The sequence below is a fragment of the Urocitellus parryii genome, chromosome 9, assembly GCF_045843805.1.
Source record: "Urocitellus parryii isolate mUroPar1 chromosome 9, mUroPar1.hap1, whole genome shotgun sequence".
Taxonomy (NCBI): Eukaryota; Metazoa; Chordata; class Mammalia; order Rodentia; family Sciuridae; genus Urocitellus; species Urocitellus parryii.
Window position 1 is genome coordinate 106,211,409 of NC_135539.1, and position 27,028 is coordinate 106,238,436.

General features: G+C 40.9%; 1 protein-coding gene across 2 annotated transcripts in view; it reads left to right on the forward strand.

The window, feature by feature from the left end:
• Nsl1 (NSL1 component of MIS12 kinetochore complex) overlaps positions 1 to 27,028 on the forward strand; it is a 42,816-nt gene that overhangs the window by 13,249 nt on the left and 2,539 nt on the right. Inside the window, exons 3-5 of one of the 2 annotated variants that reach the window (XM_026387501.2) lie at positions 831 to 961; positions 2,625 to 2,679; positions 25,919 to 25,986. In XM_026387501.2, coding sequence (XP_026243286.2) covers positions 831 to 961; positions 2,625 to 2,679; positions 25,919 to 25,986 — 254 coding nt within the window. Of the gene's footprint in view, positions 1 to 830; positions 962 to 2,624; positions 2,680 to 3,704; positions 3,772 to 25,918; positions 25,987 to 27,028 lie in introns of those variants that run through there. The other variant, XM_077802730.1, reaches the window with a different exon arrangement.

Here is a 27,028-nt window from a genome sequence, read left to right on the forward strand (position 1 = left end):
TTGAATTTAGGGCCTTGTGATTGCTGGGCAAGAACTCTGCCAACTGAGCTATATCTTCAGCCTTCCCCTACCATTTTTATCCAGTGGATTTACAGTTATATTTTGAGCTCAAATGTTATTTCTTTTTTGTATTAGGAATGAGCCCAGGAGTGCTCTACCACCAAGCTATATCCCCAGCTCTTTATATTTTTTTGCTAAGTTGCCAAGGCTGGCCTTGAACTCACAATCCTCCTGCTTTAGTCTCCTGAGTTGCTGGAATAACAAAACTGTACCACTGAGCCAGGCTCAAATATTACTTCCTTTTAAAAGTCTTAAACTCCAGATATAGTTAGTGTTTCATTTTCTGTGTTTTGATGACATTTTGCTAATACCTCTGTTGATTTATCAATTGCAGTTATCTGTTTCTTGGGATCATATTAGGTTAACATTTATATTTCTCTGGTTTAGGCCTGACTTCCTATTGGTGCTCAAAAGTGGATTGTTCAGCTGGGTGCAGTGGCACACGCCTCAAAGCCAGCCTCAGCAAAAGCATGACGCTAAGCAACACAGTGAGACCCTGTCTCTAAATAAAATATAAAATAGAACTGGGGTTATGGCTCAGTGGTCAAGTGCCCCTGAGTTCAATCCCTGGTACTAAAAAAAAAAAAAAAAGGATTGTTGAATGAGTAAATTAATTAATCACCAAAGTAGGAGTGTCTATTAACTTGCCATATATGTTTTCTTTAGTTATTTGTGTTTTCTAAATTTAATTTACTTATAACAATTTTCCATACTAATATATATAGTGAGTTTTAAGAACTTCTTTTAGTTATTATTTTTTTCTGAAATAGATTCTGACATCAAAGTACTTGAAGATCAGTTTGATGAAGTCATAGTAGATATAGCAACAAAACGTAAGCAGTATCCCAGAAAGATCCTTGAATGTGTCATCAAAACCTTAAAGGCACAACATGAAGCTCTGGTAAGATGATTTATTTAATTTTTATGTATATTTTACCACAATAAAAAAATAAAATATGTGAACCACATGGAGATAGATGATATTTTGTTCTCTTTGTCTTTCCTGTCTTAATCAGTACTATTTGTCTCTTAAGACTTATTCCTGATCTAAGTCGTATGAGGTGTGGAACACTGGTGATGTTAAAATTGAAATTGGAGATGGAAGCCTGATGATGACTTAATGATTCTGAGACCAGGAAGGGAAAGGGAATTTATCTTTTAACTGTTTTCTAGTTCTTATTTGTATTTGGAATATTATTTGTATATGGTTGTGTATTTTGGAATAACCCTTTAGTTAAATTGGTGGAGAAAATGATTTGAGTACTTATTTATAACGCTGAAATTCCAAATTTGCTTTATGAATTATGTATAATTTTTTTTTTTTTTTGCTTTAAAACTCAACCATCTGGGTCATAAGATCAGGAAGTCAACTCCTTCAGACTGATTTCTTTAGATAGGCAGAATGATAGGCTTGCTTCTTCCAATTACTGTAAATGTTAGTATTAACTGTATTATACCTTCATCTTTCAGATTTATTAGGACTGGAATAAATACAAAATAAGTCCACAAAGCAAATTAGATCTAAATGTTACCTTAGGGATTGTGGAAGGTTTATTGGAAGTGGCATTGCCCATTGAATACGAAATTTTTGCTGCTTTTAGATTATTCTATACTATTTGCCTTAAGTATTTGAAATCAGCATACTTTTGCATGTAAGTCTTCTAGTCTTTTCCCTTTCAGGGATTGTTCTAGGGCATTAAAGACTGGGCTTAATACTTTAAAACACTTAAATACTTTAAAACACTTAAATACTTTAAAACATCATTCTATGAAAAAAAAATTATAAGGAGATCGTTTCTCTTTTTCTTCCATAGCAGTTATTCTTCAAATACCTAATCCGTTACCACTTTAAAATTTCTTGAGAAAAACATTCTAAGCGTGTGTATTTTCTACTGTCTCCCTCCTTGCCTAGGTGATGTACCCACTGTACTTGTTTAAAAGTGAGGTAAAATGGATGGAGTGAAGACACTAAAGAATTCTTTCTTTTTTAAACTTTATTCCATTTTTTAAATTCTTTTTGCTCCTTTTGGCTTTGGGCAGGAATAAGAAGAAATATTTTCCTCTTTCTTGTTGCCTGAACTGTGGAATTACCAATAGTTCTAAAGTAGTTCAAGTGTTAACATAGGATATATAGATTTTAGTGTGATGATATGGTAGCTCAACTATCATTTAGAATGGCATTTCTCTGGAAATACGAATTTTGAGTTTTCCTAAATGAACTTTTGAAATGCAGTTATTCATAATTTGGAGACTGCCCTGTACCTTAAACAAAACATTCAGTCTCTGTTTTTAATTTACTTGATTGGTTTTTCTGATTATACCTGTTTTTATGGTGCTATTTCTTAGTGTATGCAGCAGGTGGCAGTACTATAAAAGATATAAATTGGACTTCCTGACCTCACCTTTTTTCCTCTCTTTCCTACAGATTTCAGGATCTAAAATATATTTTTCCCCCTTAAAAAACGGTATTATTGATTACATAGTATATTTTCTTACATTAGTTGAAAGACATTACGTGAGACATTATATGATTAAATTGTCTGTTTTATTTATGCTATTTGCAGAAACAGTACCGACCTGTTGTATCTCCATTGGATCTAAAATATGATCCTGATTCAGGTAAGGCAGTGTTCATTTATGGTAAAAATGAAGCATGAGCTTGTGATTTTTATTAAGTTCTTGCTGTTCTTCTAAAGGTACAGCATCAAAGATGTCTTCCTTTGATACTTAAACTTAACTACCAGTCATTCATATTTTACTCTTCATTCAGAATTCTGAGAATTTGCTCTAAACCTGCTGTCTTTGAATCTCCAGGGCTAGACCCAGGAATCTAGACTTTATAAAGCTTTCTCCTGACCTAGATTACTATAACACATGCCCATTTCTAATTTTATTATAATAACCCTGTCTCTAATTGCTGTTACCGTCTGTTCTTTGCATTACAGTCAAAGTTATACTATTAAACAAAGTTATCCTTGTTTACAAAATAAAATCCAATAAATAAAATTACACTGAACTTAAGAGATAGGTATTTATTGTACCTTTGAACCTAGTTTTATTTCCACTTAGATGTCTCCCTTAAAACACAGATAAATAAAATCAATACAAATAAACATATGGAAATGCAGCAGTAGAGCTGACATTGCTAAAAATATGAGTCATACATATTTTTAAATGTCTATTCTCACATTTTAAAACTTTAGCAATCTTCCTAACAGACTTTTTGAAATTTCCTTTGGCACTCAAAAATGCCATTTCTGAACAATTATTGGGGGGGGGGAGGAACCTAGCAAAACCCTTGATTTATTTGATTGAAATAGTTATGCTCATGGCTTGAAATACCCTGTCTTTCTTGAATTCTGAACTCTTTTTTTCACACCTCTCTCTCCCCTCCCCCAATTTCCCAAATCTCCTAAACCAGCAGGATAAACTGAGAAGGACAAGTACAAGTATTAGAAACTGTTCTGAAGTTGATTAAAATCACAAAACTCACAGTTTGACTTTTAAAAACTGACCTAGAACTTAATGCTTAATCAATTATCATGGTTCACCAAATATGGGTAGTTTCGAAATACAGTGATTGACATGTATTTGTTTTGATTTTGCACAGCATAAAAACAGTAATTGAAATTTGTTTCTTTAAGGGGCTGGGATGTGGCTCAAGCGGTAGCTCGCTCGCCTGGCATGCGTGCGGCCCGGGTTCGATCCTCAGCACCACATACCAACAAAGATGTGTGTCCGTCCATAACTAAAAAATAAATATTTATAAAAAAAAAAAGAAATTTGTTTCTTTAAAATATACTGAAGTATCTCTTTTTAGATACAGTTAATTTTTATCTAAAGAAACCTGGTAACCTTTTTATCTAGGAGGGAATACAGACTTACTTAAAGGATCATTTGAAGGTATATGTGATTTTACTCCCAACATTCTGGTTACATAGCATTAGTATAAAAATCTTCTGTGTCATATCCTTCTAATCTCAAAAGTAAGGAAAGGATTAATTAGTGTATATCTTTTGGAAAATGTATTGTTTTTCTTAATCATATAAATAATGTATGCATATTTGAAAACATTAACAAGCAAAATAGTTTAAATCACATTTTTAACATGTCACCAGAATTAGAAGTAAAATTGTTTGATATCTACACCCTTAAACCGCTAGCAGATCCTGCAGCCTTTATCTTGAAACAAACATTCCAAATCCAGCTGCCACTCACCAAATCTACCTCTTAGTACTTTTGTTCTGTTTATCATAGGCTTTCTCTTTCTCTGGGGATTGAACCCAAGGCCTTGAGTATGCTAAGCAAATACTTTACCACTGAGCTACATCCTCAGCCCTCATCATATCCTCTTAGTAGGACTACTGTAATAGTTTCCTTACTAGTCTCCTTTTCAGTCCTATTTTTTATACCATATCCAGAGAATTCTTTTAAAGCAAAATCAGGTTCTTACCTCTTACTTAAAAACCCTCCAGTTTCTTGCATTATACTTCACCTGTTCTAGGAGCTCCCCAGTGATTTGGTCCCTGGCTGCTTCTCTGATATCATCTCTGACCCTGGTGTTTTTCTCACTCTTATCCTTGCTTATTGTGCTTCAATCACAATAGCATCCTTGCTGTTCCAGGATGTTCCAAGCTCATAGTAGTCCTGTGACTTTCAGGCTTGCTGCTTCCTCTACCTGAAACACATTTCTCTCTGAAACTATCTGCCCAACTCTCTCATTTCTTTCAATTTTCTATCAAACTATCACCTCATCAGAGGATCTTCCCAGAGAGCCTGTGTCAAATTCCCTTATGACCCTTATGGTCATATTCTATCACCTCCACCTGCTTTATTTTAGTCTACCACTTACTGATATCATTTCTATTCATTATTGTTGCCCCTCCCCTTTTCCCATATCTTAAGCTCTCACTTCTCTATGTCCTAACTTGTCAGGCTGCCCTGAATAGGAGCTGAGCATGTCCCCTTAGCCTTGAGTAATGGGGGTGTGGAATCACATGCAGTGAGGCAAGTGGGCCTCACCTTCCCTTGATTGTCTTCTTCTGAATTGCAAAATAGATTTCTCTCTCTGAAGACAAAGAATTCCCCATAATTTATTTTATTTTTTATGTCCACTCACTTTCCTCCCTCCTCTCACTTTCACAAACCAATCCACAATACTCTGCAAATATATACACGCTTCTTACTATTGGAGAGAAAGCCACACCTACCAAATGCCTGAAATTCACGCAGAATGTCCCTGTTCTGGGCGCCAACTATTGCCCATGTCCTGCGCAGGCAATGGAGTCAGGGTCCCTCTGTGTGAATTGGGCTGGCAACGAAAAGACTACACAAACAAGAAATATGTTTTTCGGGGATCAGGGATGGCTCTGAGACCTCAGGTGTCAGCTCCCACATTGGAGGGCAAGGGAAGTAAGGGAAGCAAGAGGCAAGAGAGCAAGCACACCCCAATCCCTGTTTTTATTTAGGGGAAAGACATTTGATAGAAAATTCCACCCAAATAAGGCAAGGGATTGTGTTACAACAAACAAGCCCAATCCCCTTGGGTGACGCCCAAATCCTGAGTTACACTTCCTTGCCAAGGTGAGGCCCACTTGCCTCCCATAGCCAGTTCCACCCCCCATTACTCAAGGCTAAGGGGGCGTGCTCCAACACTAAGATCAAGTGCATGCAAGAAATATTAATGCAAAAATTTTTGTATAGATGAGCTCATATTATTCTCCTTTTAAAATCAAGGATACTGTTCTATTTTTTTTTTCTTTTTGTTTTGGTGTCCTCTCTCCCTTCTCATCTGCCACTCCTTTAGATATTGAAAGTTAAGCTGGTATGAGACCATTTTTCTCTGAACATATAATTTTATAGGAGCATGTATAAACTGGATAATTTGGGGGCATAATTTATTTTACATAAAAGTGATTCATACATCAGGTTATCTACAATTTAGTCTTATAACTCAAATTTATGGTGGAAATCCTCCGGATGAACTGGCATAGATCAAACTTTGTTTTAAATTGTGGTTGTATTTTAAATATTTTTATAGTTATGTTTTTATTATTTTGATACTAGGGATTGAATCGAGGGGCACTTTACCACTGAGCTACATCCCCAGCCCTTTTTATTTTTTAAGACAGGGTCTTGCTAAGTTTCTGAAGGCCTCTGTAAATTACTAAGGCTGACTTCAAAGGCAGTCCTCCTGTCTCTGCCTCTAGAGTCATTGGGATTACAGGCCTGTGTCACCATTGCCTGGCTCTATAGTTAGTTTTTGTGTCTTTAATAAATATAAGTTTATCCTAAAAATTAACATAATTAAGAATTTTAAACAATTAGGAAATGATAATATACCATAGCCTCTTTTCCTAAGGCTACCTGATCACATACACCTTCAAATAGGCAACTACTGTTAGGAGTTTGGTATATCCAATTTTATGTTTTTATTAGTGCATTTGTACACAGATAGCACAGGAGTTTTTAAGTTGCTTTCTTATATAAATATTACATAATACGTTGTGTTTTGTCAATGTTTTTTTCACTCAACAATATATAGTTTACCTTCATGGTTTTTAATTGGTAATTTCTTCACCTGTTGGCAATTTTATTTATTTATTTAGGTTCTAGTTTTATTTCTAGATCTATGATCCATCTTAATTTTTATGAATATAGTGAAGTAAGGGTCAAGGCAATTTTATTTAAATGGGATTATATACACATAGTTCTTGAATTTTTTTGAAAAATTGTTTTTGTTCCTTGATTCCTCTTTCCTCCCATCTTCCACTAACATCTGCCTATATACTTTCACATCTTCTAGAAAATCTTTATCCTAGTCTTTCAATTTTGCTAATCAGTTTTTCTATTTTTATATTACACTTGTTTTTAATTTATTATTATTATTTTCTTTTATGATGTGTGTTCTGATTTTCTTTAGCTATTGGAGAATCCAGAACTTTTTTTTTTTTTTTTTTTTTTGCTTTTTTTGGTACTGAGGATTGAATCCAGAGGCACCTTACCACTGAGCTATATCCTCAGCCCTTTTTTATTTTTTATCTTATTTTTCAAAAAATATTCTTTAGTTTTCAATGGACCTTTATTTCATTTATTTTATGTGGTGCTGAGAATTGAACCCAGTGCCTCACACATGATAGCCAAATGCTCTTCCACTGAGCTACAGCCCCAGCCCTCTTTTTTATTTTGAGATAAGGTCTCACTGAGTTGTTTAGGGCCTTGCTAAGTTGCTGAGACTAGCTGCAAATTTGTGATTCTCCTGCCTCAGCCTCCTAATCTCTGGGATTACAGGTGTGCACCACTGCACCTGGGGGTCTCAAACAGTTTTTGATGTCATCATCAGGTTGCTCTATTTTAATTTCATCTGCAGGAGGTTCCTCTCCCCAACATTAGTTATATCGGTCATCTTTCATGTTTTTAATTTCTTCACATATGTAAGAATTTTTTCATGCTCTTCTTGAATAGAATTTTTCTTGTGCTTATTTTCCTGTTTTTGCTTTCGCCCTTCCTTGTCCAGTATTTTTGTGGTTGCCTTCATTTGGCCTCAACAATCCCATGTAAGAACCATATCTTACATTGGCTCATATCCCACTGTTGATACTGGAGCCAGTCAGCATGTGGCCTGGTCCAGGTCCAGGCCTTGAGGCATTATTTGTTTCTCATTGTTTTTGCTATAGATTTAAGTAAGCTTCAGATCCTGACAGTGGTGGAAGGCAGGCTTTTTTTTTTTTTTTCCCCCAGCCTCTTTTTCAAGGTGGGAAAACTCACCTCAGCCCTTGGTTTCAAAAGTGAAATGGACACTTTCCATTTCCTGCTCTTCTGGAACACATTGAACCCTTTTCATTTTTGTAGGAGACAAATTCTGGCTACTTTTGCCTTGCATGGGCATGGATGTGATCCACAGATGTAATCCCATTAATTAGCTCAGGAGCCTGAGGCAGGAGGATTATAAGTTTGAAGGCCAGCCTCAGCAATTTAGCAAGATCCTGTCTCAAAAAGGATCTGGAGTGTTACTCAGTGGTAAAGCACTCCTGGAATCAATCCTCAGTGCTGGTAGGTAGATAGATAGATTGATTGATTTTTGTATCCAACATTGTTTGAGGCAAAGATAGGGTGTTTTATGAACTTCCAAGATCACTTGACTAGAAATCTAGGATACTTTTTAAAAACACAAATCAATTTTCATTCCTCTGCTTAAAATCCCTAAATCTTTTGATATAAAAATATACAGGGCTGGTGTTGTAGCTCAGTGGTAGAGCTCTTGCCTTGCATGTGTGAGGAACTGGGTTTGATTTTCAGCACCATTTTAAATAAATAAAGGTCCATTGACAACTGAAAAAATATTTTTTAAAAAATATACATACATGGCCGCTGCAGCCGCCGCCCGCGCGGAAGGACGAGGCTGAAGCGAGAAGCGAGGTGAACTCAGTGGGGCTGCAGCTGGCTGTGAGAGTTGAGAAACTGCTTTCTCTTCTGGAACCTCCCTACCTCTAGAGATGGCACCAGTATAGGGTGACCAAGTAGGAAATGCCAAACCTTTTCCTGAAGTTCTAAACAGCTTAAGGAGTCCTCCAGATGGAGCTGGAATCGCTCCCAGTGAGAAGAGCTGGATCTTACATAACTTTATAGACAGCCCTTTTTAGGAAAAAACAAACTGTTCCTCGGCTACTGCTGGACTTTTTGAGACACATCCTGAATTCTTTCCTAGCTGCTCAGCATTCCCCATTGAAGGCAGCTAACAGGACAAAACTGAAGATTGAATAGAGGAGAGGAGATCCAACATGGCGGCCGGCGAGGAAGCAGCGACTCCAACGTCTCCACTTTAACGGGATATGAAAGACTCATCGAAACAGCTGCAGCCTAGCTACGGAGGAACTTCTAGCATAACTTCCTTAAGAGGAGAGCTGCCGTGAACTGGTAGGTTTACTCGAAGTGACAGGTTGCCCCAGAGAAGTGGATCTTGGAAGACCACGCAGGCACAGAGGTCTAGTCCCCCAACCATCAGCCGCTCCGGCAGGCGGCTCCCCCTGGAGGCCTAGCTCTCGCCCTGGGAGAAGCGGCCCCACCCGCCCGCTTCCTAACCAGGCGGCCACAGCTACTCGGCGATAAAGGTGCCCACGTGGCGGGTGCAGAAGTTAAGTCCTGCAGACGCCAGCCGCCTTTGCAACCCGCGGGAACCCTGAGCGGCTTAGCCCGCCCCGCCCGAACCGGCGGCGGGTGCAGAAGTTAAGTCCTGCAGACGCCAACCACCTTTGCAACCCGAGGGATCCCTGGGCGGCTTGGCCCGCCCCGCCCGAACCGGCAGTCCTCCACCATACGGGCTCCCCCGGGAGGCCTAGCTCTCGCCCTGGGAGAAGCGGCCCCACCCGCCCGGTTCCTAACCAGGCAGCCACAGCTACTCGGCAATAAAGGTGCCCACGTGGCGGGTGCAGAAGTTAAGTCCTGCAGACGCCAACCGCCTTTGCAACCCGCGGGATCCCTGAGCTGCTTGGCCCGCCCCGCCCGAACCGGCAGTCCTCCGCCATACGGGCTCCCCCGGGAGGCCTAGCTCTCGCCCTGGGAGAAGCGGCCCCACCCGCCCGGTTTCTAACCAGGTGGCCTCAGCTACTTGGAGATAAAGGTGCCCTCGTGTCGGGTGCAGAAGTTAAGTCCTGCAGACGCCAACCACCTTTGCAACCCGCGGGATTCCTGAGCGGCTTGGCCCGCCCCGCCGGAACCGCCAGTCCTCCGCCATACAGGCTCCCCCGGGAGGCCTAGCTCTCGCCCTGGGAAAAGCGGCCCCACCCGCCCGGTTCCTAACCAGGCAGCCACAGCTACTAGGCAATAAAGGTGCCCACGTGGCGGGTGCAGAAGTTAAGTCCTGCAGACGCCAGCCGCCTTTGCAACCCGCGGGAACCCTGAGCGGCTTAGCCCGCCCCGCCCGAACCGGCGGCGGGTGCAGAAGTTAAGTCCTGCAGACGCCAACCACCTTTGCAACCCGAGGGATCCCTGGGCGGCTTGGCCCGCCCCGCCCGAACCGGCAGTCCTCCACCATACGGGCTCCCCCGGGAGGCCTAGCTCTCGCCCTGGGAGAAGCGGCCCCACCCGCCCGGTTCCTAACCAGGCAGCCACAGCTACTCGGCAATAAAGGTGCCCACGTGGCGGGTGCAGAAGTTAAGTCCTGCAGACGCCAACCGCCTTTGCAACCCGCGGGATCCCTGAGCTGCTTGGCCCGCCCCGCCCGAACCGGCAGTCCTCCGCCATACGGGCTCCCCCGGGAGGCCTAGCTCTCGCCCTGGGAGAAGCGGCCCCACCCGCCCGGTTTCTAACCAGGTGGCCTCAGCTACTTGGAGATAAAGGTGCCCTCGTGTCGGGTGCAGAAGTTAAGTCCTGCAGACGCCAACCACCTTTGCAACCCGCGGGATTCCTGAGCGGCTTGGCCCGCCCCGCCGGAACCGGCAGTCCTCCGCCATACAGGCTCCCCCGGGAGGCCTAGCTCTCGCCCTGGGAAAAGCGGCCCCACCCGCCCGGTTCCTAACCAGGCAGCCACAGCTACTAGGCAATAAAGGTGCCCACGTGGCGGGTGCAGAAGTTAAGTCCTGCAGACGCCAGCCGCCTTTGCAACCCGCGGGAACCCTGAGCGGCTTAGCCCGCCCCGCCCGAACCGGCGGCGGGTGCAGAAGTTAAGTCCTGCAGACGCCAACCACCTTTGCAACCCGAGGGATCCCTGGGCGGCTTGGCCCGCCCCGCCCGAACCGGCAGTCCTCCACCATACGGGCTCCCCCGGGAGGCCTAGCTCTCGCCCTGGGAGAAGCGGCCCCACCCGCCCGGTTCCTAACCAGGCAGCCACAGCTACTCGGCAATAAAGGTGCCCACGTGGCGGGTGCAGAAGTTAAGTCCTGCAGACGCCAACCGCCTTTGCAACCCGCGGGATCCCTGAGCTGCTTGGCCCGCCCCGCCCGAACCGGCAGTCCTCCGCCATACGGGCTCCCCCGGAGGCCTAGCTCTCGCCCTGGGAGAAGCGGCCCCACCCGCCCGGTTTCTAACCAGGTGGCCTCAGCTACTTGGAGATAAAGGTGCCCTCGTGTCGGGTGCAGAAGTTAAGTCCTGCAGACGCCAACCACCTTTGCAACCCGCGGGATTCCTGAGCGGCTTGGCCCGCCCCGCCGGAACCGGCAGTCCTCCGCCATACAGGCTCCCCCGGGAGGCCTAGCTCTCGCCCTGGGAAAAGCGGCCCCACCCGCCCGGTTCCTAACCAGGCAGCCACAGCTACTAGGCAATAAAGGTGCCCACGTGGCGGGTGCAGAAGTTAAGTCCTGCAGACGCCAGCCGCCTTTGCAACCCGCGGGAACCCTGAGCGGCTTAGCCCGCCCCGCCCGAACCGGCGGCGGGTGCAGAAGTTAAGTCCTGCAGACGCCAACCACCTTTGCAACCCGAGGGATCCCTGGGCGGCTTGGCCCGCCCCGCCCGAACCGGCAGTCCTCCACCATACGGGCTCCCCCGGGAGGCCTAGCTCTCGCCCTGGGAGAAGCGGCCCCACCCGCCCGGTTCCTAACCAGGCAGCCACAGCTACTCGGCAATAAAGGTGCCCACGTGGCGGGTGCAGAAGTTAAGTCCTGCAGACGCCAACCGCCTTTGCAACCCGCGGGATCCCTGAGCTGCTTGGCCCGCCCCGCCCGAACCGGCAGTCCTCCGCCATACGGGCTCCCCCGGGAGGCCTAGCTCTCGCCCTGGGAGAAGCGGCCCCACCCGCCCGGTTTCTAACCAGGTGGCCTCAGCTACTTGGAGATAAAGGTGCCCTCGTGTCGGGTGCAGAAGTTAAGTCCTGCAGACGCCAACCACCTTTGCAACCCGCGGGATTCCTGAGCGGCTTGGCCCGCCCCGCCGGAACCGCCAGTCCTCCGCCATACAGGCTCCCCCGGGAGGCCTAGCTCTCGCCCTGGGAAAAGCGGCCCCACCCGCCCGGTTCCTAACCAGGCAGCCACAGCTACTAGGCAATAAAGGTGCCCACGTGGCGGGTGCAGAAGTTAAGTCCTGCAGACGCCAGCCGCCTTTGCAACCCGCGGGAACCCTGAGCGGCTTAGCCCGCCCCGCCCGAACCGGCGGCGGGTGCAGAAGTTAAGTCCTGCAGACGCCAACCACCTTTGCAACCCGAGGGATCCCTGGGCGGCTTGGCCCGCCCCGCCCGAACCGGCAGTCCTCCACCATACGGGCTCCCCCGGGAGGCCTAGCTCTCGCCCTGGGAGAAGCGGCCCCACCCGCCCGGTTCCTAACCAGGCAGCCACAGCTACTCGGCAATAAAGGTGCCCACGTGGCGGGTGCAGAAGTTAAGTCCTGCAGACGCCAACCGCCTTTGCAACCCGCGGGATCCCTGAGCTGCTTGGCCCGCCCCGCCCGAACCGGCAGTCCTCCGCCATACGGGCTCCCCCGGGAGGCCTAGCTCTCGCCCTGGGAGAAGCGGCCCCACCCGCCCGGTTTCTAACCAGGTGGCCTCAGCTACTTGGAGATAAAGGTGCCCTCGTGTCGGGTGCAGAAGTTAAGTCCTGCAGACGCCAACCACCTTTGCAACCCGCGGGATTCCTGAGCGGCTTGGCCCGCCCCGCCGGAACCGGCAGTCCTCCGCCATACAGGCTCCCCCGGGAGGCCTAGCTCTCGCCCTGGGAAAAGCGGCCCCACCCGCCCGGTTCCTAACCAGGCAGCCACAGCTACTAGGCAATAAAGGTGCCCACGTGGCGGGTGCAGAAGTTAAGTCCTGCAGACGCCAGCCGCCTTTGCAACCCGCGGGAACCCTGAGCGGCTTAGCCCGCCCCGCCCGAACCGGCGGCGGGTGCAGAAGTTAAGTCCTGCAGACGCCAACCACCTTTGCAACCCGAGGGATCCCTGGGCGGCTTGGCCCGCCCCGCCCGAACCGGCAGTCCTCCACCATACGGGCTCCCCCGGGAGGCCCAGCTCTCGCCCTGGGAGAAGCGGCCCCACCCGCCCGGTTCCCAACCACGCGACCACAGCTACTCGGCGATAAAGGTGCCCCCGCAGCGGGTGCAGGAGTTAAGTCCTGCTGATACCAGCCGCGTTTGCAAGCCGCCGGCACCCAGTGCGGCTTGGCCCGCCCCGCCTGAACCGGCAGTCGGCCTCCACCATCCGGGCTCCCCCGGGAGGCCTAGCTCTCGCTCCGGGAGCAGCCCCCTGCAAGCTAGGCGAACCTTCGACCCATCGGGAGGTTAGGCCCAGCAACCTGCGGAGTGATAGAGGTGCCCCTCGTGCCTGCTGGGTAGGCGGACCTTTGACCGACCAGCAGAGCAGACCTAGGGCCTGCCAGCGTGGTAGACGGATCACACCAATTGGAGGAGGATCACAGCCACTACATGCCCTGCAAGGGTGATTATTCAACTATACAAGAGCAATATAAATAAATAGAGGGAAAATTTCAAAACACAACAGTTTCACCAAGCAGAAAGAAACGCCAGCAGTATGAAAAGACAAGGAAAGAAAGGACCACAGGCAATGCAGGTCAACTCAACTTTAGAAGAGGTAATAGGTGCAACAGATGGAATGTCAGATAGAGAGATCAGGATATACATGCTTCAGATGATCTGGAGTCTCAAGGAAGACATGAGACAGCAAAATCAGATAATGAAAGATCACATTGACAAACAAATCCAGGAAGTAAAAGATCAATTTCACAGGGAGATAGAGGAAATAAAAAACAAACAAATAGAAATACCAGAAATGCAGGAAAAAATAAACCAACTTAAAAACTCAATTGAGAATACTACCAGCAGAGTAGATCACTTAGAAGAGAGAACATCAGACAATGAAGACAAAGTATTTCAACTGGAAAAGAACATAGACAGCTCAGCAAGTCTGCTAAGAAACCATGAACAGAACATCCAAGAAATATGGGACAATATCAAAAGACCAAATCTAAGAGTCATGGGGATACAGGAAGGCACAGAGCTCCACACCAGAGGAATACACAGCCTATTCAATGAAATAATACGAGAAAACTTCCCAGACTTGAAGAATGAGACAGAATCCCAAATCCTAGAAGCCTACAGGACGCCGAATGTACAAAACCATAAGAGATCCACACCTAGACACATTATAGTGAAGATGTCCAACATACAGAATAAGGAAAGAATTTTAAAAGCTACAAGGGAAAGGAAGCAGATTACATTTAGGGGTAAACCAATCAGGATAACAGCTGATCTCTCAACACAGACTCTGAAAGCTAGAAGATCCTGGAATAACATATTCAAACACTGAAAGAAAATGGGTTCCAACCAAGAATCGTGTATCCGGCAAAATTAAGCTTCAGGTTAGAAGATGAAATTAAAACCTTCCATGATAAACAAAAGTTAAAAGAATTCGCAGCTAGAAAACCATCTCTTCAAAAAATCCTGGGCAAAACATTGCAGGAAGAGGAAATGGAAAATAACATTGAAAACCAACAATGGGAGGTAGGACAGTAAAGGGGGGAAAGTAGTCAAAGAGGATAACAAATCAGGTTTAGTAACATCAACAAACAAATATGGATAGAAGTACAAACCATATCTCAATAATAACCCTAAATGTCAATGGCTTAAACTCACCAATTAAGAGACACAGGCTAGTAGAATGGATCACAAAACAAGACCCAACAATATGCTGTCTACAGGAGACGCATCTGATAGAAAAAGATATCCACAGACTGAAGGTGAAAGGTTGGGAAAAATCATACCACTCATATGGACAGCGGAAACAAGCAGGCGTGTCCATACTCATATCTAATAAAATAGATTTCAAGCCAAAGCTAATCAAAAGGGATAAAGAAGGACACTTCATACTGCTCAAGGGAACCATAAACCAACAAGACATAACAATCATAAATATATATGCCCCAAATAATGGTGCAGCGGTGTTCATCAAGCAAACTCTTCTCAAGTTCAAGAGTCTGATAGACCACCATACAATCATCATGGGAGACTTCAACACACCTCTCTCACCACTGGACAGATCTTCCAAACAAAAGTTAAACAAGGAAACTATAGAACTCAACAACACAATTAATAACCTAGACTTAATTGACATATATAGACTTTACCACCCAACATCAAGTAGTTACACTTTTTTTTCAGCAGCACATGGAACCTTCTCAAAAATAGACCATATATTATGTCACAGGGCAACTCTTAGACAATATAAAGGGGTAGAGATAATACCATGCATCTTATCTGATCATAATGGAATGAAACTGAAAATCAATGATAAAAGAAGAAAGGAAAAATCAAGCATCACTTGGAGAATGAACAACAGGTTGCTGAATGACATATGGGTTATTGAAGACATCAAGGAGGAAATTAAAAAATTCCTAGAGTTAAATGAAAACACGGACACAACATATCGGAATCTATGGGACACATTGAAAGCAGTCCTAAGAGGAAAATTCATTGCTTGGAGTTCATTCCTCAAAAAAAGAAAAAACCAACAAATAAATGATCTCATACTTCATCTCAAAATCCTAGAAAAAGAGGAGCAAAACAACAGCAAAAGAAGTAGAAGGCAAGAAATAATCAAAATCAGAGCTGAAATTAATGAAATTGAAACAAAAGAAACAATCGAAAAAATTGACAAAACTAAAAGCTGGTTCTTTGAAAAAATAAATAAAATTGACAGACCCTTAGCCATGCTAACGAAGAGAAGAAGAGAGAGAACCCAGATTACTAGCATACGGGATGAAAAAGGCAATATCACAACAGACACTTCAGAAATACAGAAGATAATCAGAGACTATTTTGAAGCCTTATACTCCAATAAAATAGAAGATAGTGAAGGCATAGATAAATTCCTTAAGTCTTACGATCTGCCCAGATTGAACCAGGAGGATATAGACAACCTAAACAGACCAATAACAATAGAAGAAATAGAAGAAACCATCAAAAGACTACCAACTAAGAAAAGCCCAGGACCGGATGGGTATACAGCAGAGTTTTACAAAACCTTTAAAGAGGAACTAACACCAATACTTTTCAAGCTATTTCAGGAAATAGAAAAAGAGGGAGAACTTCCAAATTCATTCTACGAGGCCAACATCACCCTGATTCCGAAACCAGACAAAGACACTTCAAAGAAAGAAAACTACAGACCAATATCTCTAATGAACCTTGACGCAAAAATCCTCAATAAAATTCTGGCGAACCGGATTCAAATACATATCAAAAAAATTATACACCATGATCAAGTAGGATTCATCCATGGGATGCAAGGCTGGTTCAATATACGGAAATCAATAAATGTTATCCACCACATCAATAGACTAAAAAATAAGAACCATATGATAGTCTCGATAGACGCAGAAAAAGCATTCGACAAAGTACAGCATCCCTTTATGTTCAAAACTCTAGAAAAATTAGGGATAACAGGATCATACCTCAACATTGTAAAAGCAATCTATGATAAGCCACAGGCCAGCATCATTCTGAATGGAGAAAAATTGAAGGCATTCCCTCTAAGATCTGGTACAAGACAGGGATGCCCTCTCTCACCACTTCTGTTCAACATAGTCCTCGAAACACTGGCCAGAGCAATTAGACAGACGAAAGAAATTAAAGGGATAAAAATTGGAAAAGAAGAACTTAAATTATCACTATTTGCAGATGATATGATTCTATACCTAGCAGACCCAAAAGGGTCTACAGAGAAGCTATTAGAGCTAATAAATGAATTCAGCAAAGTGGCAGGATATAAGATCAACACGCATAAATCAAAGGCATTCCTGTATATCAGCGACAAATCCTCTGAAACGGAAATGAGGACAACTACTCCATTCACAATATCCCCCAAAAAAATAAAATACTTGGGAATCAACCTAACAAAAGAGGTGAAAGATTTATACAATGAAAATTACAAAACCCTAAAGAAAGACATAGAAGAAGACCTTAGAAGATGGAAAAATATACCCTGCTCATGGATAGGCAGATCCAACATCATCAAAATGGCGATATTACCAAAAGTTCTCTATAAGTTCAATGCAATGCCAATCAAAATCCCAGCTGCATTTCTTGTAGAAATAGATAAAAGAATCATGAAATTCATATGGAATAATAAAAGACCCAGAATAGCAAAAACAATACTAAGCAGGAAGTGTGAATCAGGCGGTATAGCGATACCAGACTTCAAACTATACTACAGAGCAATAGTAACGAAAACAGCATGGTACTGGTACCAAAACAGGCGGGTGGACCAATGGTACAGAACAGAGGACACAGTAACCAATCCACAAAACTACAACTATCTTATATTTGATAAAGGGGCTAAAAGCATGCAATGGAGGAAGGATAGCATCTTCAACAAATGGTGCTGGGAAAACTGGAAATCCATTTGCATCAAAATGAATCTGAATCCCTATCTCTCGCCTTGCACAAAAGTTAACTCAAAATGGATCAAGGAGCTTGATATTAAATCAGAGACACGGCATCTGATAGAAGAAAAAGTTGGTTATGATCTACATACTGTGGGAGCAGGCTCCAAATTCCTCAATAGGACACCCATAGCGCAAGAGTTAACAACTAGAATCAACAAATGGGACTTACTCAAACTAAAAAGTTTTTTCTCAGCAAAAGAAACAATAAGAGAGATAAACAGGGAGCCTACATCCTGGGAACAAATCTTTACTCCACACACTTCAGATAGAGCCCTAATAACCAGAATATATAAAGAACTCAAAAAATTAGACAATAAGACAACAAGTAACCCAATCAATAAATGGGCAAAGGACCTGAACAGACACTTCTCAGAAGAGGACATACAATCAATCAATAAGTACATGAAAAAATGCTCACCATCGCTAGCAGTCAGAGAAATGCAAATCAAAACTACCCTAAGATACCATCTCACTCCAGTAAGATTGGCAGCCATTAGGAAGTCAAACAACAATAAGTGCTGGAGAGGATGTGGGGAAAAGGGCACTCTTGTTCATTGCTGGTGGGACTGCAAATTGGTGCAGCCAATTTGGAAAGCAGTATGGAGATTTCTTGGAAAGCTGGGAATGGAACCACCATTTGACCCAGCTATTCCCCTTCTCGGTCTATTCCCTAAAGACCTAATAAGAGCATGCTACAGGGACACTGCTACATCGATGTTCATAGCAGCACAATTCACGATAGCAAGATTGTGGAATCAGCCTAGATGCCCTTCAATAGATGAATGGATTAAAAAAATGTGGCATTTATACACAATGGAGTATTACTCTGCATTTAAAAATGACAAAATCATAGAATTTGGAGGGAAATGGATGGCATTAGAGCAGATTATGCTAAGTGAAGCTAGTCAATCTTTAAAAAACAAATACCAAATGACTCCTCTGATATAAGGGGAGGAAACAAGGACAGGGTAGGGACGAAGAGCTTGAGACGAAGATTTTCATTAACAGTGTTGAGAGGTGGGAGGGAAAGGAAACGAGAAGGGGAATCGCATGGAAATGGAAGGCGATCCTCAGGGTTATACAAAATGACATATAAGAGGAAAGGAGGGGTAAGACAAGATAATTCAAATGGAAGAAGTGATTTACAGTAGAAGGGGTAGAGAGAGAAAAGGGGAGGGGAGGGGAGGGGAGGGGGGATAGTAGAGAATAATACAGACAGCAGAATACATCAGACACTAGAAAGGCAATATGTCAATCAATGGAAGGGTAACTGATGTGATACAGCAATCTGTATACGGGATAAAATTGGGAGTTCATAACTCATTTGAATCAAACTGTGAAATATGATGTATGAGGAACTATGTAATGTTTTGAACGACCAACAATAAAAAAAAATATATACATACATATATATGTAATAAAGTTTGAACTTCTCTGCATTCCCTTAGATGATTTGACCCCTATTTGCCTCTCTAAATCCATTTCAGGCACTTTCCTTTGGCTATCGCCCCCCATTGCCTACCCATCTTTCAGTTCATTGAAGGTGTCTCACTTTCACACATGCTTCCCCTCCTCTTCCCATGTTTTCTTTCTCATAAATGTTACCCTCTCAGAGTTCTTTCCTAACCATCCTAATTAAAATGTCTCCCTAGATCTTTATCATAACATGTTTATTTCTTTGATACTACTTGTTATAATTTATTTGTGGGTTTCCTTATTTATAGTCTCTCTTTCACACATACAACTGAAAGTTCTATGAAATTTTTTCCAGTATATTTACATTATATGTAGCCAGTGTAATAGCACCGTGCTCATAAATACTTAGTGTGTGACTATTACTCCTTTGTCCATTTAATCATACATGTTGAATGTCTACTGTGTGCCAGAACTGTTCCCAGCATGGAGGACATAATGGTGAGCAGCAACACAAAGTCTTTGCTTTGTGAAGCTTACATTCTAGTGGGAGGAAAAAGTAATATATACAAAAATAAGTTAGTGACATCAGTGCCAAGATGATGTGTTTAAGTGATAGGAAACACATTTCTGTGGTAGTAACGGGAAGGAATTTTATTTGGTGACCATCAAGAGGAAGAGCTCTCTAAGCAGAGGGAAGAGCTAGAACAAAGTTCCTAAATCAGGAATGAGCTTAGGTATTTATGGAATAAAATCCACTGAGTACAGTGGAGTGAACAGAGGGAAAGAACTTTACAAGCTAAGATTAGTGATTTCTCTGAGGCCAGATAAAATGAGTGAGGGTAAGGGGTTTAACAATGCCTTAGAGAGACTTCACGGTGCTGAAGGAAGTGGCAAGGTATATGTGGGAATGGGTGTGGAGGATTATGTCCAATAAGCAGATCTCTTTAAGTTCTAGAAAATCATAAATCATGGCTTAGTTTTTGTTTTCATTTTTACCAGGGATGCTGTTTTCCTATTCATGGTTCTAATTAATGATTTTAGTTGTATTCTCAGAAACCAGTACAAACCAGTCATCCTGTGTTATGTGATCTTGCTTATTCATATGCATAACATACATTGGAAATAGAAAACAAACAGTCAGTTAATACATTTTTGCTGAATTCCTGAATTTGTGCCTGCTTTGGAAGTTCATGTTTCCTACTTTAGTCACTGTGATAACCTGAAAGCAAAACTAGGGTGATTACTCAATCTTTCATTTCTACTTTTTCATTTCCCTGTGTTTTAGAAAGCAGCAGCTAGGGAAGGCAGCATTCTCAAGGGTGCTTAACTTCCACATTTTTAAGGACAAACATTTTTTAATATCCTTGAAGTAATCTACTGATTAACTGTCTACCAATAAAATGTGGTTCTCATTTGTCAGTAACAACCTTTTATAATTCTACTAGTATAATGAATAATTGCCTCTATCTTGCCCTTTTTTTTAAAAGTCCTTGAAATTAATTTGAAGAGCTCTCCCTCCCTTCTGTCCTCTCCTTCTCCCTCCCTCCCCCCTTTCTCTTTCTTCTTCTTTTTTTTTCTTTGTTCTTCATTAAACATGTGATGGCAAGGAGCTATTTTAAGTTTCATACAGCAGCCTTAATAATACTTCAGTTCTTTACTAACTCTACAAGCAGAAGATTTAAAGGCATTTCCTCTTCTTTCTTAACAATGCTGTCCTTCTTAGGCTACAATATTTATAGGTAGCCATGCACTTATAAGTAGTTATGTTTTATAAGTTCAAAGTCTGGGCTTTGGAATTAGAAATGCATTCCCCCTTGACAAAAAAAAATTGAAAATTATTAGAAATGAGTGAGTTTCTAGGCTCCCCCTTAAAGGCTTGTTGAACATACAATGTAGCTGAAATACTACACATTGGTGATAAAAGATATTAGGAATATCACATTTCAGGTGCATAATTTTTACTGTGTGATGTTTAGGTAGGATTTTTTTCAGGGCAAAGTCTAGATCCCTAAACTTTGGATTCCACCATTGTTTGTGGTAAAGAGGGTAAATAGTGGTGCCATGAAGATTTGGGTTTTTTTGTTTGTTTGTTTTAGTCTGGGTATCGAACCCATGGGCATTTTACCACTGAACCACCTCCCCAGCTCTTTTTGATTTTTATTTAGAGACAGGGTCTTGCTTAGTTGGTTAGGGCCTAAGTTGTTGAGATTGGCCTCGAGCTTGCTATCCTGTCTCAGCTGCTGGAGTCACTGAGATGATAGGCTTGTGCCATTATGCCTGGCAAAATTGTCTTTTTGAGGCTATTGAGAATGCTTCTGCCTATTCCATATTCTGCATGGCCTGGACCAGACATCTACATGTGAGACATTCTTAAATTAGATTTTGTATTGGGAGTACCTATATGCTCTCACAGTTAAAAAATGTGAAAAATTCACTTAGAGTAATTGTGAGTTAGGGAGTGAGATGTTTGTATATTTTGAAATTTCCTAAACAGATATTAATGTTGGAAATTATTTATTATTCCATTATCAGACAGCATAGTCACATATTTAGTGATCTTTTTAAATGTGTCTCCTCCTACCTTGTCTCTTTTTAAAAATCTTTAGTTCTGTTCTTAAAATTATTGATACTGCTTAGTTTTTTAAATGCAAAGAATTTAATTTACTTAACTCAAAAAATATTATAAAGTTAATAGTTAAAACATTTAACTCCATAATTGTGCTATTTTAATTCTTTATCAGGCATAATTATTTTTATTTCAAGATATTTTCATTATGTTGGAGCTAATTTTCTTTTTGTGGTGCTAGGGATCAAACTCGGTGTCTTGTGGATGCTAGGCAAGTTCTGTACCACTGAACTATATCCTCACCCTTGCTTGAGCTAACTTTTAAATATTTCACAACCTCTGTTCTTCTGAAGATAGTGTAATTCCTGGCAAAGTGGTATTTGGGAAAGTTACATATAGAATATAGAAGAGTACATGCTTTGGATTCTAGGAGATGTAAATTCTAATTCTCTTCAATTGTAGATTCATTTCTCAGCATCTAATTTTTTTTAACCTATAAAAGAAGGCAAATGAAATCTGCTTGCCTTACAGGGTTACTAAAATTACATAATGTAGATTGGCATGGCAACGTGTACTATTGTAGGAATGGGCTAAGTAGGAACAAGTAGAGAAAACTTTCATGTGGTATTTCTTTCCTGAAATCTTCCCTTTCATTGTCAGATTTCTTAATAGAATCATCTCACAAGCATTACTTTTAACCAAATCTCAGTCATTCTTGTAAAAAAAAAAATCAGTATTTAGTATTTATATTGTTATGACTATATAAATGTTCTTCAATCTGAGTCAGGTAATTATTACTATGAGTGTATTTCTTTCTTGAATAGTTTTTTGCTCCCTTCTGGAATGATAATTTCTTTTTGGTTCCTTCTTTACCAAACACTTCAGGTTATCATCCATCAAATCCACTTTTAAATTCCTTTCTTTTCTTGGAAATATTCTGGGAACCTTCCACCTTTCTATTCCAAATCTGGACTGGGTACTCTCTAAGTCTGCTGCAGAGAGCTTTCATCCTATCTGTTCCTTTCATTATCATTCTGGGAATTTCCTTTACTTGTCTCCTGTTCTGTATCACATTTCCTGGTTCCTGTTTTCTCCTGTTCTTTGATTTATTCCCTTGTTTTGGTATAGCATATCCTCTGTCACCCACCTCCTACCCCTATAATCCCCAAGCTCCTCCAAGCACCAAATCCTCTTTTAAGGCAGCTCTCTTACAACACCTGTGATTTTCTTTTCCCTTCAGTTTTCCTGTTAGATTGACCTCACCCTTTTGGGCCTGTATAGTATTCTCTATTATATAGCCTAGCTCCATCATAACTATTGTGCACTTCTTCTACATGTTAGGTGTTCAACACCAGAGATCATAAGATGAGAGCATGAGGTTCCTGTTCCCAAGGTAGTTCTAGAAGATAAAGAATACTAGAGTTCTCCTTGGAGCAGGTACTGCCCCCTAGTGGTCATTTTTAAAAAGTTGGGGGACATTTTTGAGTTACCATAGTAATGAGAAGGGTATAGCTGGCATTTCATACTCAGGCCAGGGATACTAAATGTCTTATATGTCCTGCACAACTTTAGCATATCCCATCAGACATTCATGTGTGACCATCTTTATTCAAACTTAGGACCTAACTACGTTTTGTATACAAGCCCAATATACTTTTGCATTGCGTGTGTAACAGATGGAAAGCTTTGTTGTTCAGCAATATATAAGTTTATAGACCAAAAAAGTAATTAGGTGTTTTAGGAGTTCTTTACATTAGTCATTGATAGTTCTTAGTCTCTAAGAATCTTCCAATTAGAGAATCATAGTGAAGGCTTCACAAATTGGTGAACATAATTATTGGTACTGTTAATAAAACATTGAACAGAATCACTCAGGTGATAGATCATTTTGTAAACCATGCAGTAACAATGAAGAAGATTAGGATTGCCTTACTATATAAGTAAAAGTAAGATAACTTTCTACAGTAAATGCTAAAATATATTGTGTTCATTGTGTGTGTGTGTCTGTGGGTTGGTATAACGTGCAGTGCACAGCTTGGTGAATTTATACACATATATACATGTACCTGCCACCTTGATTTAGGTATTCAGTATCTGCATAGTTAGAAAGAAGGATATACTTATTTTTAAACTCTGCATTTTCAAATAATGTTCCCATTATGTTTAAAATTATACAATAAATATAATTTGGAGTATCAAAAGAACCTGAAAGCATAAGTAAAATAGTGTATTTGTTACATGTTTTTAGATTAACAATAGGGCCTATTGCTTTAAAAAGATATTGAGCATATCATTTGAAAATGGAACTAACACATGTGTATCCTGTTTCCTAATTTTATAGACACTCTGTGTAACATTCCAGTATCTTCCAGTATCCCCAAAAGTTTCCTTATACTTCTTTTTGGTCAGTATTCTACTTCTACTAGAGATGACCACTTTTCTGACTTACATCATTATAGATTTGTTTTATCTGTTCTTGAACTTCGTATAAATGGAATTATACAGTTATGTACTCTTGTGTTACCTTCTTTAGCTCTGAGTTGTTTCTTTGAGATTTCATCCATGTTTTAAGAGTAGTAAAAAAGGTTTTTTCATTGTTGTAGTATTCTACCATGTGTCTATAAACAGTTTATTCTGTTCTTCCACTAATTGTCATTTGGATTGTTTGAAGATTTGGGCTATATGCGTAGTGCAACTCTGAATATTCATATATTGTTTTTGTGCTCATTTCTTATGGATATAAATCTAGAAATAGTTTTTGTGTCATGTGATAGGCATATATTTAGTCTTTATAGCTACTGCAGAAAGTTTTCCAGTTTACATTTCAATCAGCAGTCATGGTAATTGTTCCACTTGCCTCATATCCTTACCAACACTTGATATTGTTAGTGTATCATATAAGGCTCAGTCAAAAACTGAAAGTTTAACATGGTATCATATCTTTAGATACATTTGAAATTTTAAATGAGGTTTGTTTTAGTTGCAAAGAAATACCTGCATATATTTAAAAATAAATCACTGTATTACTCACCAATTACTATAACAAATACTTGAAATAATCAACTTATGAAAAGAAAAGGTTTATTTCAACTCACAGTTTTAGAGGTATCAGTCCACAATCAGTTGGCCATGGCACATCATGACAGGAATGTGCAACAGAATAAAACTTCTCACCTCATGGCTAGTAAGGGAAAGAGAGAAGAGGAAGGTACTGGGGTTCCACAATCCCCTTGTGGAAGACAAACCCCTAGTGGCTTGAAGCCCTCCTGCTAGACCCCACCTCTTAATATTTCCACCATCCTAATAGTGCCAAACTGGGGACCAAGCCTTTAACACACGAGTTTTTAGGGGCATTAAAGATCCAAACTATAGCACTTGCTGAGAATTTTAATTTTCACCTAGCATAGGCCTTAATATATTGATTTGAAAATTGCTTTCATGTTATACTAGTTATCAGTTGTAACCTAACAAATTATCTAGAAAATTATACTAAAAATGAATAGAAAAGAACAAAAACAGGGGTTGGGGTTGAAGCTCAGTGGTAGAGCACTTGCCTAGCATGTGTGAGGCGCTGGGTTCAATTCTCAGCACTGCATATGGATAAATAAAATAAAGGTCCATCAACAACAAAAAAATTTTAAAAAAGAACAACAATGGTATGTTACAAAAAATTAAACAAAAAGAAGGCAGTAACAAAGGAACCCAGGAACAAAAATGGTATAATAATATACAAAAAAAAAAAAAGATACCAAAGTGGCAAAAGTCCTTCTTTATTAGTAATTACCTTAAATATAAATGGTCTAAAAACTCTCTAATTCAAAGTAGAAGTTGGCAAATGGAGAAAAAAGATATGATTGAACTATATTCTGTCTAGAGAGAGTCATTTGAAATCCAAAGGCATGAACAGGTTGAAATTGAAAGAATGAATGAAGATATTCCATGCAAACAGTAACCAAAACAGAGCTCTTGTTGGGTTAATAATTGATAGAGCTTCTGAATTGATTGACTTCCTTTTATCAATAAAGTCTCTTTGATAACAACTTTTGACTTAGAGTTTATTTTGTTTGATATTAGTATAACCACCATAGCCTGATTGTATATCTAAGTTCAAAAAATCTTTTGCTTAAGTATTAACCTATATTCTAAAATATGATGATGGTGTTCAGAGATGTTAGATATGATGGTAGATAATATATAGAATGAATATTGCACTCTCTTCTAGGAGCACACACTATTAGGACTGCTCATGGTAGAATCTTGCTTACTACCTTATGCCTCTAACTTTTAGTTTTACTTTACTGTTTTAATGTTCTTATAGTCTTTTCATTTATCCAAATTAACTTACTAGGATGTTTGTTTTAATAGATTACAAGGCAATCTAAGGAAGATTAAGTTAAAGCAAATGGTCCTAACAGATTTGTGTCCAGATAGTATCTGAATGCTTCTATGATTTGCTGTTTAATTAAAAAACCTAATATTGCTTGGTGATGTTTTTGTAGATTCTCGCATGGAAAGTCTGAAATGCAGAGGGGAAACCATAGCTAAGGTGATCAGTGAAGCCATGAAGGTAAAAACTATGTGATAAAAAAGTATAAAGTGAACAAAATGTATGACTACTTATTTACTCTCAACATCCATATGTGTTTTAATTCTTAGTCTTTTAAATAGATATTTAATGGGCTGGGGCTGGGGCTTAGTGGTAGAGTGCTTGCCTCTAGCATGTGTGAGGCACTGGTTTTATCCTCAGCACCACATTAAAAAATAAATTAATAAACAAAGATATTGTGTGTCCCTCTACAACTAAAAAAAATTTTTAAATAAATAAATAGATGTTTAATAAATGTATCAAGCAACAGTAAAATTCAGAACACTTTATTAGGCACATTAAAGGTACATTAAAGGTTGGTATTATTATCCAGGATCATCTAATGGGCTGAGTATTAGCAGCCCACTAGATGATCCTGGATAATAATACTAGCTAACATTTATTGTCTACTTGGAGTGAATCAGGCACCATATAACTGCTTTACATTTATTACTTCATTTAATCCTTATACTAACCCTATGTTATAGGTACTATATTTCCCCCATTTTACAGATAAGGAAACTGAGATGCTAAGGTAGCCAAGCCAGGATTTAAACCGTGAATGTTTGGCTCTAGAATTTATATATATTCATTCATTCTCATTCTCTCTCTCTCTCTCTCTCTCTCTCTCTCTCTCTCTCTCTCTCTCATTGGTGGTATTTGGCAGCTGAATGCAAGGCCTCGCGTATGCTAAAAGGACTTACTCTACCACTGAGCAATCCCTACACCTCACCTAGAATCTATACTCTTAATCACTATATTATACTACTCCTCCAACTGGAGAATCTTAATATTATTATTATGAAAATGTTTATGGTTTGATATTTATTTTATCCAAACAGGAAACATTTGGATTTCTAGTATACGAAAATTATTTTTAAACTCCTTCAGAATCTCCCCTGTTCTAATGTTAATTTTCTGTAATATTCTTTTGAGGTTTGGATTGATTCTATAATTTTCTAGTAATTATCTCTCTCTGAGCATGTTCTTGATTGGGTATTGGCAAATTAGGGTAGGCCAAGCT